The 13,528-nt window shown below is 40.5% G+C and overlaps 1 protein-coding gene across 3 annotated transcripts in view; it reads left to right on the top strand.

The window, feature by feature from the left end:
• LOC135485750 (E3 ubiquitin-protein ligase UBR2-like) overlaps nucleotides 1-13,528 on the top strand; it is a 650,469-nt gene that overhangs the window by 424,920 nt on the left and 212,021 nt on the right. For all 3 annotated transcript variants that reach the window (XM_064768146.1, XM_064768147.1, XM_064768145.1), the window contains 3 exons: nucleotides 1,038-1,132; nucleotides 1,570-1,823; nucleotides 11,544-11,693. In XM_064768146.1, the coding sequence (XP_064624216.1) occupies nucleotides 1,038-1,132; nucleotides 1,570-1,823; nucleotides 11,544-11,693 (499 nt within the window). The remainder of the gene's footprint in view (nucleotides 1-1,037; nucleotides 1,133-1,569; nucleotides 1,824-11,543; nucleotides 11,694-13,528) is intronic.

The raw sequence follows: 13,528 nt of genomic DNA, 5'->3' as shown, positions 1-13,528 counted from the left end.
GCATCACATATCATACAGGTTTTTGATTTGACCTAATTTTCAAGGTCACAGAGGTCAAATGGCGTAACTTGGCTGTAAGATTGTAACTTTTGTCGTTGCTTAACCGCCAAAGCCATGAACTTGAAACTGGCTAACATGACCCTCTAGATCAGATGACCACTGACACTGAATTTCAGTCCTATCTGACTGACGACTTAGCCACCAGGGGGCATAAAGTCAAAAAGTCAATATCTTGCTTATTAGTGACTTGCTTTCGATAATATTTCAAGGTATCTACTCCAAGCAAGGATATGTCACATGTTGTACCGATTTTGATTTGACCTACCTTTTAAGGTCACACAGGTCAAAAGGTGTAAATTGGCTGTTAGGCTTTAACTAGGGCATGTTTCTTAACTGCAGTGACCATTGATCTCACATTTGGTAAACATGTACGGTACCCTATGGTCAGGTGATCCCACGAACTGAAGATGGATTCAATCTGATTCACTGTTTTACTAGTTCAGGGGGCCAAATCTGAAAACCTCAAAAATGCGATTATTGTTTATCTACTTCTGGCACCCTTGCAAATCTAAATAAAAAAGACAACTTAAACTAGTGCAGTGCCGTGCTAAACAAATTGGAATAGATTGAATGATCAAGTAGTCTCAACTCAAACCATCAATACAGGCTTGATAAATTATGTGAAAAGATAATGGACCATGATATCTACAGATGCAACTAGGCCAGGTGTGATATGGAAGTACTTTTGTGTACTGTATAGTGTCAATATGTTGTTACTGAGAATCATAAAAAAAACATTCATTAGGTTGAAAATACAATTGTAAATATTCTGTAAATAGGACTAAAAATAGATACACCATAAACTTGGACCATGTGTAATTTAAAAGAAAGGAAGTGTAAATAGTATTGAAACGTTCAGTAGCTTCTCGACGTGCATGCACGGAATATATGCAAAATCACCAAAGTGATATAAAGCCATACTAATGATGATGATGATGATGATGATGATGATGATGATGATGGTGTATTTATTTCAGGTGAAGGGAACCTCCTGAAACTTCTGGAATCTCTTGTTGGCCATCCGAATCTGTCTCATGACGCCCACAAGGATTTGTTGACATGGATCATGAAGGTATTCGATTTTCAGGTTTACATTGGTGAAACGATGTCATCAGGGGCAGCCAGTTTTGTGGCTGCCCTGTATTGAACTTTCATTTACCTTTTGTACATTGATTGATTCATCAGAAACACCATGCAAACCATACAATTTACCTTAGAAAGTATGTTTTAAAAAACTCTTACAATATCGTGAAAAGTCTCTTTGGCGTATTTCTTTGAGTGGCAATAAAATCATCGAAGGCTGATGGGCCGGAGAAAATTTACTAAAGTGATCTGGCAACTCAGGTCAGCTATCGGGCATTTTTTTTATTAGCTATTATGGTATGACTTGAGATGTAACATGGTACTATGTAATAACCAATCTTGAATACTGGGGAAACTTGACCTGGGACTTTATGTAGTATAAGTGGTGTGATATTGAAAGTGTATACTGTTGGTTTCTATTTTCAGAAATTCTCAGTTGTACGAAAATTAAAAGATGTGTCAGTTTCAATGGAGACTGTTCATGCAACAGCTGCAGCTCTGGATGAAAAAGCTGAAAAAGTGAGAAGAAAGAAGGCAGATGTGGCTGCAAAGAGACGAGCAAAACTCATGGCTCAGATGTCAGCTATGCAAAAAAACTTCATCAAGGAAAATGCTGAACTGTTTGAAAAGACAAGCACAGAGTTTTTGTCTGCATCTGCTAGCTCTGCTATGGATATCAGGTGCGTTGGCTTTTCCAAGTAAAGAAGGCCATTCTTTATTTGCAGATTAGAAAAGACAGAAAGGTGCTGGAACTGGAATTATTCAACCATGTCAATGCTGGAGAATTCTTGAAAACCGACCCCCTTTTTAGCCCACCTCTGGGGAGCTTATACGATACTGCGGCGTCCGTTGCCGTAGTCCGTTAGTGGAGCACGTTTCATCACCGCTTGGGCTAGATGCCTAAAACTTGGTGTGATGATAGCTTTGGGCAACATGCCCAGATGTATTTTTCTTTTTCGCGATATGACCTACTTTCTGGCCTCATGGCGGCCATCTTGGAAATTGTTTTTTGCCTTTTTGAAGTTAATGGTTGTACGTAGAGTGAAGAAATTTTTATGGTGGGTGTATCTAATAAGGTTAAATGACATATCACCTGGGTTTTTGATTTGACGTACTTTTCAAGGTCATAGAGGTCAAAGTTCACTGAATCACCGAAAGGTGGCATGTTCCTTTTTCTATTTGAGCTTGAGGGTTCTAAACTTGTGAGGACATGTATCTAGGGACCCTCTATTTACCCCAAAAATGTGTCCCGCTCGGACTTCAAATATGGCCGTCAGGCAGCCATCTTGAAAATTAACAATGTCGGATTAAAAACAAATTTCATGTGATTGTATATCCATGTACTCTCTACAACATCCCTGATTTTCAGTCAAATCCATCTACCAATATGGCCGGCTGGCGGCCATCTTGAAAATTAAACAAAGTCCTATTACTCCGAAACTAATGATCGGATTACAACCAAACTTCATGCGATTATGTATCTATGTACTTGTATCAATATCCCTAATTTTCAGTCAAATTCCATGACAAATATGGCCACCAGGCCGCCATCTTGAAAATCCATCAAAGTCCTATTGCTCCTTAATTGTTGAACATATTTAAACCAATTTCCATGTGACATGTACACTATTCAATAACCCTGAAGTATTCAGTCAACTTTATAACCAAAATGCTATACTTAGATGGTACCGCTAATTTTCTTTTGTGCCATTGAGCCGAGAAGAATAATATTCTTCAGGGAATCAAATCTAGTGAAACTAGCCAGAAACTGTTCTCCCCATATCCACTGCAAATGACATGCAATACATTACCCGAGATGAGCACATGGTCCCTGGACCATTTCATTTAGGTCCAAGACGGGCATGGTCAAATGTCGATATCTCTTTGATCTCAGAAACCAGTGTGGAGAATGCCTCAAGCTGAACCAACAAGTCAGGTATGGGATGCGAGGCATTTCCTGGAATCCTTGTAAGCGTAATCCTTTGTCCATAACTACTACAACCTATACATTTTCAGATTTGTAGCGACCTGGAGGACACGCTTAGAGCACTTTTGATGGATTTTATCTGGCTGTTACAAATAGGTAGCGCCACCTTTTGTGGCACACTAGTCCTTAAAATGGTGTGAAGTTTGTCCAAAAGATGTGTGTCAAGTTCACCTGGTCATAGATTGGTGAAATAATAGGCCTTTCTACACGATGTGGGTTCGGAGGAAACCGCCTCGACCTTTCCTAGGCCGGATATGACCAAGCCGGTTTGTATCACATATACACAGTGAGGGAATGACGAGCTAGTCTCGATCGAGATCGAGGCGGATCGTTTTTTTGAGAGCTGAAAGGTGGCGTTGATAAATCTCCAGTCACTGGTAGAAGGAAAAAATCAGATAAACAACAACAATGGCAGCCTCCATACAAGTCTTGATTTTGTGTGGTTTTCTTGATAATATAGAAAAGAAAGGCTTTCAGGAGGCAGAATCAATACACTAATCGACTGCAAATATCTGTTCATTTCCTTGACGATTTTTTCCATTACTCTTGAATTATGCTTCGTGCCTTCCATGGCCCTCTGAACTCGATCGTTCCCCCATATCTGTATCAACACAAGGGTCTCATCATTGGACCAACTTGACCCACAATCGCTTGTGGTAGACATTTTTGACAAATCATGAAAAATTACATTAAAAGAGTGAAAACTAAATAATATGCAGCATGTATCAATATCCGTGCTATAATTTCAGGTCAGTAATAAATATAATAGTGATCCGTGCCGTGTGTAAACTGGCTTTGGGCTGGTTTGCGTCTACACGATCGATACAACCCACCTCAACTGGCCTCAACCCGCCTCCAATGGGCCGAGTATTCACTAGCATGATAGGGTTTTGGCCTTAGCTCACTGACTTAGCTGTAGATGAAATATCCTTTGATGACATTTCTGTTTCCATCAACGTAACACTATTATTAATCAGATTGCATCTCGTAGACTTAGACATATGATCAGATCGCAGCGTTGGTCCTGTTGGTCCTGTCCAATTAGTGGTACCCGTTGATCCGGAATATGCTGGAGTATCATTCTGACTTGTTTTTGTACTTCCATATTCTCTAAAACTTTGTGCCCTTTGCCGCCTGAACATGATATACTCACCAAGTCCATGTAGCCCCATATGATGCAATCCCATACACACACAACACCTCGTTTGACTTGTACACGAACGTAAAAAGTGATCAGAAACTAAACTAAACACCATGTGCAAAGTGTTTTTGCCATGACCGTATCCTTTTTTCGTTTCAATGTAAAATTTCATCGGTCAGCAATGTGTTGAGGTGAAGGACAAATTGCGCCACTGCTGACCAGACCTACAAATCAACCAAATGTAGACATGGGCAGCTCACTAATTGACTCATAATGTTCAATCTGTCATTCCAGAGCATCAAAGAATGTTTGCAATAAACATCTGACCTGTGAACCTTTTCATTGAGAATCGGTATTAAGATAGACGTAGCATTGTCTACATTCACTTCCAGAGTCTTTAAGCTCCGCAGATCAGCCATTATCTGATTTTAATACTTTCTGAGTCCTTGCCCTGTCATACTTGGTGTATCAATTGAATCAATCTCAAAACATGAGCATTGATCACATTTTTGGCTCACTGTAGGGGAGTCTTTACAACACCGCTGTGTGCGTCTTCCTTCGTCGTCGTTGGCCGTTGTCGTCATTGCCTGTTTTAAGAGCAGTGGCACATTTCTTAACCCCTTGAGCTATGAACTTGAAACTTTGTACACAGGACCTCTCAGGTCAGGTGAGCTCTGACATATAATTTCAGTCCGATCTGATTCTTGGCCACCAGGAGGCCAGAAGTGGAAACCTAAAAAATGTTATATCTCTCTTATGAGTACAGTACAACCTCTCTATTGCGGACACCCATGTAACTGGGCCCAGGTGTCCGAAATAGAGAGGTGTCCGCAATAGAGAGGTGTCCGCAATAGAGAGGTTATGCCAAATCGTCCGATAGGTGGATTTGAAGTTCCCGCCTTGCAGGTCTTGGTTTTCTCTGTGTCGACATCTAGCGTAGAAACTTTAAACCTCTTGGCTGATCGGTCTTTGCTTGTGATGTTGCGTTGAATGACGTGAGCTACTTTGGAACTCAGAGAGTGAATAATCTCTCTAGTAAAAGGTGCCCCTTTTATTGCAAAATCTCCTCGACATGTCATAATGTGTGAAAAAACACCATAATTTCTGTCCATCAGCCACCTTTGATTAATAATTATTTTTTTCTAATTTCTCTACTTACGCATATTCGCCGCAACACTGACAAAACCGCATGGATTTATGAGTGTCCGTTGACACTGTAGGCCTATGTGATTAGTTGAAAAGATGAGTAAACAAATGCCGCGGCTTAATTAGGATACAAAAACACAATGCCATGGGGTATTTACGTTGATTAATTATGCAAATAACACACCTGTCAGGCCTATTTGACTCTCCAAGCGCACGTGGGAAACCATTGTTTTTGCCTACTGTCCGTAATTGGGAGGGAATTGGACCAAAAATTGGCCATCGCCCTGTCCGCAATTCGGAGTAGAGAGGTGTCCGCCGTACAGAAGTTTTTGTTATTGGAAATGACTTAGAAAAAATCGGGACTGGGCGGATGTGTCCGTAATGTAGAGGTGTCCGCCTGGTAGAGGTGTCCGCTAAGGGAGGTTCTACTGTATTATTCGATAACATTTTTATGGTAGGTTCTCCTAGGAAGGATACATCACATTACATACGGTTTTTCGATTTGACCTCATTTTCGAGGTCACAGAGGTCAAATGGCTTAAATTGGCCATTTGAATGTAATTAGCCTCTGACACCAAATTTCGATTCGATCTGATTCTCGACTTGGCCACCAGCCGGCCAAAACTAAAAAAGGGACAAAAGTATAATATCTCGCTCATTAGTGACTTGTTTTCAATGATATTTTTATCGTAGGTATTCTAAGCGAGGATACATCATATGTCATACCTACTTTGGTTTGACCTACATATACTATACATGTAGCATGTTTCTTAACCAGAGTGAACTACCAAATATCTACACAGTGATCGCAATGGCCCCTGACCGTTTCATTTGTTCTTTCCAGAGTTATCTCTGTTAATTTGACCTTATGTACCCTTTGGTCAGGTGATCTCAGGAACCCTTCAGTCTGATCTATTTTACCTCTTTGCGACCAGGGTCCAAATTTCACGTATAATTCCTGTGCTGTGAATTTGGGACTTGTGGATGGAAAAACAGCACACTTTCTGATGAATTTTGCTGTTTTTTGGTTTAGTACGATGAGTCTATACAATAGCGCGGTGTACGATGAGTCTATACAGTAGCATATTCTTATCACTAGGTCAGATTACCTCTTCCACTAAATTTCGGTCCGGTCTGATATTTGTCAAAGCCAGCAGGGGGCCAAAACTGAAAACATGAAGTGTGCTATCTCAAGTAATAGCTTTGTTTTTGATATAATCTATGGTAGGTACTCCTAGCAAGGTTACGTCAGGTATCATACGGGTTTTTTAATTTGCCTGCTCTCTTGGTCAAAGTGATCAAATAGCATTAATTGCCTTATTTAGTGTAACTGAGGCACATTTCATAATTACTTAGGATACAGGCATGAAACTTTATATATATGACCCCCTAGGTCAGATGACCAGTGACAACAAGTTTCAGTCTGATCTTATTCTTGACTTGGGTCACTAGGGGGCCGAAACTGAAAACGCAAAAAAATCCATAAGTCCTGAACTAATTTGGACAAATTGTTATCACATGTACTTCTATTTAGGATACTGTAGAATAGAACAGAATAGAATAGAACATTATTGTGGCATACAATTTTTCGTGAATGCCGCGTGATGGACATATTCGCTTAAGAATATTTTCGCGAGTCAAGAATTTTTTTCTAATAAATCTCGAATTGCCTATTTTGACCTAAAGCTCTTGATAGTGAATAGGCGCTGTAGTGAAGATGTCTACTATACACTCAAATCCACTATCCTGAGGTCTCAATGTGTGGAGTTATTTAGCCTGTAGCACACAAATTTTGAAATAAGTGTGGAAATTGTGTTTGTTTGGTGTAATTATGATGCATGCTCCTTGCACAGTGTTTACGTGTTCTCTAATCACCTCATGTTTACTAAAGTGAAATCGACATATAATAGGGCCTAGCTCGAAAATATGAAATTTTTCTGTTCTACAGTACATGACATAATTCCCGTGTTTTGATTTGACTTATTTTTCAAGGTCGTAGGGGTCAAATGTGTTAAATTTTCTGTCTGAGCGCATCTGTGGCACGTTTTTAACTCTTCTAAGGCTGTGGGATTGTAACTTGTTATGTTTGACCCTCCAGGTCAGATGACATGTGATGAGACAAGACCACTATTGAATTGTGGCGGCCACGCGTCTTAGGCAGGTTTCCTCCCTCCTTCGTGATGATAATACCGGAGAGTCAAGTGCTATACACTTTGAGATACACGGAGAAACACAGAGATACACGGAGATACCACAGAATTAGTCAAACAACGTCCGGATACCAAATTGAATAATAAGTAATTACAACAACAGTGTTTTCTTTTACAACTTTGTTTCACTCATGATTCCTGCTATATTTACACAATGTACACTCTTCATATACCGTCACGCTCGGATTACAGTGCTCATCTAAAGATACGGCACAACAACAGAGGGAAGCATGAACCCACGGAGAGCGGATATAAATTGGAAAGGTTGGAGAGTCGAGGCACATCTAACATCTAAGAAAGGGGGCGGAGTTCAGACACTTGAGCGTCTTAAATTAACCAAGTTAGACATTATTTAGTAATACACTCATCAGGGTCCGACATCGAGCCTATGTATATACGTCTATTGTTCCAAATTTGTCAGAGTCGCATTAACATCTGTATGTTCGTCAGAGCCGGACATCTAAATTAATGCGCATCTCTCAGTCTTTTAGGGTACCGTGTTAACATCTATGTTCATCAAAGTCGGACATCAAAGTTAAGACACATCTCAAAACGTCAGGGTACCGTGTTAACATCTATGTTCGTCAAAGTCGGGCATCTAAGTTAAAGCACATCTCAAAACGTCAGGGTAGCGTGTTAACATCTATGTTCATCAAAGTCGGGCATCTAAGTTAAAGCACATCTCAAAACGTCAGAGTCCCGTATCAACATCTAAATTCGTGTGTAAGTCCGGCCCCGACGTGGAAATTCATCAAAGTCCAGCGTCAGCGTCAAAATCGATCAGAGTCCAAGCACGACGTCAAAATTATTCAGAGTCCAACCTTGCGCTAAACAGCGCGGCGTACAGGAACATTCAAACGAGGGCGGGACCAAGGAAATGACAAGTTGGCATACATAATGATGAATAGAGTCTAAGTCAAATTCGGAATTCGAAAATGTCAAAGTTACCTAGTGCTGCTCATCTTCGCAATATCTTCAAAGTCAGAATTATCGTATTATGCAATCGCACAGTTTTTCTCGGCTCTCCCCTCGTTTTTCGATGTGTTTTGATCTATATTCTCGCATGCCGCAACATTGTATCATTCCGTGACGCAACGTAAGATTCGGATCCGCGACGCAATTGGTCGGGCTAAACGGAGGTGTGTCATGATAGGCTAACGTCACCGACGGTGTGGCGTAGCCCCGCCCATGCGGCAAGTGACGTCATACACCATTGCATTGACATGAAAACATGGCTAAGAAAAGATCATATTGTGTATTTAAATGAGAAGAGGGACGGGATTAATTACGGGTATATAAGTAAGATGCCGAGGAATAAGGATTACGGCAAGTAAGGTAGAAGTTTTATAGACATATTGGCCAGTATAACGCCTAAGAAATACGGCAGATCACTGAAATTGAAAAGCCGCCGAAAGAAAACATGGCGGGGGCGATAGAAACGATCGCGATTTTTACCAATTAAATGCATGATTTCTCCTGCGCAAAGGCTTGTCAGCGACATAAGAATTAAGAAATGGGGCAACCAAAACCTACTCAAGGTTGGAGACGATCTGTTCTCAGCCTTACATAAGTTTACAATGAGATAGATGAGTCGAGATGCGCGACTGATTCGCGGTGAAATGGAAGCTGTCCAAAATACACAGCGCGTGTAATGTACTCGAATTTCGCCGATCCCTTATCCATGGACATGATCATTGTCACTGTTCTCCCATCATCTTGCAAACAGGGCCTACAACATAACTCCTTCCTGCGCATGAGGAAGTACGTATGTATCGAGTGAATGACCTGATATGTCAGGATGTTATTCCTCACAGAATATTCATAGGTTGGAGGATCCAGCCCTATCAATTAGATAGGGCTGTTTGTATGTTTTTAACTGTCAAGTGCATATTTGGAGAGGTATTGAAAATATATTTGGTGTGGCAAGTCTACAGATATGAAGAAATTATTTGATGAATTTTTTGGCTAATTTGGCAATAGATTTGTTTCGAGATTTTTCTGCCAATTGGCTGAAAAGAGTGGAAATATAAATGTCCGTCCAATTTGTCAATTATCAAAAATTTCCATGGTCAACTACCAGTTTACTTTTCACCATTTACTTACCCGACTGTCCAGAATATCATATCAAAATTTCAGATTCACAACTTCAGCTGCTAAAAGGCTTAAAAATCAATAGTGGTCTGGTCTCTGACAAGAAATTTCAGTCTGATCTGATTCTTCACTTGGTCACTAGGGGACAAAAACTGAAAACACTAAAAGTGCCATAAGTCTTGAACTAATGACTGTATTATCTCCAAATTTTTTCACATGTTTTTCAAGTTATGATGTGTGACCACCCTGGTTTTTGATTTGACCTACTTTCAAGGTCACAAGGGTCAAGTGACATATATTTAACTTAAGCATATTTCTCAACCAAAGTTCAATCCGGTGAGCACAATGGCCCCTGACCTTTTTATCTAAACATCAATTTTGCTTGAACATTTTGACAATTCCTTTTTAGCTCACCTCTTAGCAGAGGTGAGCTTATCCCATACCGTGGCGTCCGTCGTCCAACGTCGTCGTCGTCGTCCGTCGTCCGTTAGCAGGGCACGTTTCGTAACTGTTAGAGCTATTGAGTTGAAACTTGGTACACATGTACCCTTATGTAATGACACCTTGGAGACTAAGTTTCAATCTGATTCGTTTCATGGTTTGGCCACCAGGGGGCCAAACGTTAAAAGTGAAAATATGCAATATCTCCCTTAATAGTAGTCGGGAAATTTTGAAAAAAATATGGTAGGTACTTCTAGCAAAGGTGCATCATATATCCTCCGGGTTTTCGATTTGACCTCCTTTTCAAGGTCACAGAGGTCAAATGGTGTAAATTTGCCGTTAGGATGTAACGATGGCACGTTTCTAAACTGCAATGACTATTGATACCAAATTTGGTACACATTTACCCCTTAGTCAGGTGATCTCAGGGACCAAAGTTTGGTCCAATATGATTCACCACTTGACCACCAGGGGGCAAAATCCAAAAACCTTAAAAATGTGATTATTCCTTAACTTCTTGCCCGATTGACACCAATTTGATATCATGGGTACATCTAACCACCCACCATACAGTATATGTCACACAGGTTTTTAATTTGACCTTCTTGTCAAGGTCACAGAGGTCAAATGGCGTAAATTCGCCGTCAGGCCGTAACTATGGCACGTTTCTTAGCTGCAATGACTATTGATCACAAATTAAGTACACATGTACCCCTTGGTCAGGTGATCTCAGGTACCGAAGTTTGGTGCGATCTGATTTGCCGTTTGGCCTCCAGGGAGGGGGCCAAATCCTAAATTCTTCAAAATGCCATTATACCTAGTAATGACTTGCCCGATTGGCACCAATTTTATATCATAGGTACATCTAATTCTAACAACCATTCAATGTGTCACCCGGGTCTTCTTTGATTTGACCTACTTTTCAAGGTCACAGAGGTCGAATGTACTGTAAATTGGCCATTTTGGGGAAATTGTAATTGCTTGGACCTACATCAAACCTAACACTACATGACACAATACCATGCTCTTTATCCATCTTTCCTCCACATGAGGTGAGCACAATGGCCCTGGCCATTTCATTTGACTCGCTGGCAATTTGCCTTGATTTGATTGCAGGCAGTAAAGGTCATCTTCAACTGATTTTGCCAGCTATTAGTTGATTATTGCTAAATTTGATAAATTGCTGCGTATTCACCTATGGAATTTGTGTGTGGACTTTGGAAGCATGCCTTGGTAGTCAAAATATATATTGATAAAAAAGTTGTTGATTTAAAAAGGCTTGATTTTAGGCTCAAACTAATAAACAAGCTTGGTAATGAATGCTAGGCTAAGCTTTAAAGATCTACATGTATATTCGAAGTGTGAATTTCCTGTTCTCTTTCAGTGAACCCATTGGTTTCCAAGTAGCCGTTGGTGCAAAGCGCAGCCCTGGTGTTGTTACTGGCATTACACAAGCAACCTGTATCCTGTGCCAGGAAGAGCAAGACATATCTTTTAGTGATAGAGCTATGGTACTAGCTGCTTTTATTCAAAGGTAATTTTCTTTTGGTTTATTGTAAAGTCTCTGCACCACAGTAAATGGTAAAGCTACAATCTAGGGCTAGATGTCCTAAACTTTGCTTTATGATAGCTTTGGACAATATGCCCAGATGTGGGGTGGTAAGTTTCTTTACTGCTTAATGTAGAGAATTCTAATGTGATGTGGAGGTAGATCTTAATACCAACCATGTGTACTCCACATTTTTGCCATAATTGCACTTTTTGTGTTTACCATATTGTAATCCGAGGGCCGTAGTTTCTGACAAAGATTTTTGTTGGCGCATAAATATCCCAGCCTTATCTGCCAAATGAAGCCAAACTGAGGGTTGAGACACAGTCCCAGTATCACAGAAGATGGCCTCATAATATCACCAAAGCATTCTCTGCACATGGAAGCTAAGATCATGATGTTAAAAGTAAATATCATGAGGAACAGGATGGGTCTATTGTCATGTCTGTGGAAATGCCTCTCTAGTCTTAGTAGGTCAAAGTTGTATCTCAAAAAATTTTCACTGCAGAAAAATCGCTTATTTGTGATACATTCATCCTAACAGCTCCATGCTGTGCCAGCAACATTCTGACCTTGAACTAGGTTTTCTAAAATTGTGACTTTCTCTGAGGTGGCACGATGAGTCACTATTTGTCCTCGAACCAGGATTCTAGACCTTTCTGAGCTTTCGAGAGAGTTAATTCTTCGCTGATGCTCGCTCGAACCATCCACGAATATACTAATTTGTAATTTATAGGCCTATCTAATGCAGGCAATTACTGAAGTATACAGATTCAGGCAATTGTTTTGAGTGTTTCATTTTAGTGGTCATTACCTTGTTTTAATTTAGTCAAGAGGCGATGTGTTCTTCTTCATGTACCCAAATTTCAAACCAATGCAACACAGTTGAGACCCACATCAAAGCCTTAATGTTTTGACAATCCCTCAAGCATTTTGGCTATTATGGCTGCCTTTAACCACACATCCATAATACTACACAAGGGAGGTTTTTATGCCCTCAAAAATTGGTGGCATTAAGTTGATGCCCGTGGGTCAGTTTTGGTGGCGTCAAGTATCGGTGTCCATTAACTTGCTTACTTCCTTCACTTGAGCCATCGGATCTTTTAGGGGCTTACTATTAGGAATGACTGGGGAAGGATCCTTTCGAAATTCGGTGCGGAATTCCGTTTCCGTCAATTTTCAGAGAAATGCCTCGCTTGAACAATCCGATTCATTGGGGGCTTATTTGGGGTGATTAGGGGGAGGATCCTTTAATCCAATAATCAATATCGCCGCCACAGCAGCTATCTTGTCTTCCGTTTCTGTCAATTTTTAGAGAAATGCCTCGTTTGAACAATCCGATTCTTTTGGGGCTTATTTGGGGTGATTAGGGGGAGGATCCTTTCCCAGCTCAGCACAATCCAATAATCAATATCGCCGCCACAGCAGCTATCTTGTATTCTGTTTTCGTCAATTATCAGAGAAACTCCACGCTTGAGATGGCCGTTTTTTGGTGCTTATCGTGACAAGGGGAAGGTTCCTTTCAAAAATTGACGCGATTCCATAATCAATATGGCCCCCATGGCAGCCATCTTGAATTTTGTTTCAACTCCATAACTGACAGACCCCATCAGCGATTGACCCAGATTTGTCCAGACTGCTATCTGGTTGCAAATATTATTTGTATATTTCTGTACGCAGGAATCTATGAATGCTATGTTTCAGCTATATTTAAGGGGCGCTGTTTTGTACGCAGTTATATTTAGTTGCATTGCCATGTACTTCAGTCATGTTGTCAGTACATAGAATTCTCATGGTGTAGAATATACTCTATCTCCGGA

This window comes from Lineus longissimus, chromosome 3 (assembly GCF_910592395.1).
Source record: "Lineus longissimus chromosome 3, tnLinLong1.2, whole genome shotgun sequence".
Lineage (NCBI taxonomy): Eukaryota > Metazoa > Nemertea > Pilidiophora > Heteronemertea > Lineidae > Lineus > Lineus longissimus.
Note: the sequence above shows the minus strand (reverse complement) of the source record. Positions and strands in the feature narration are given on the sequence as shown.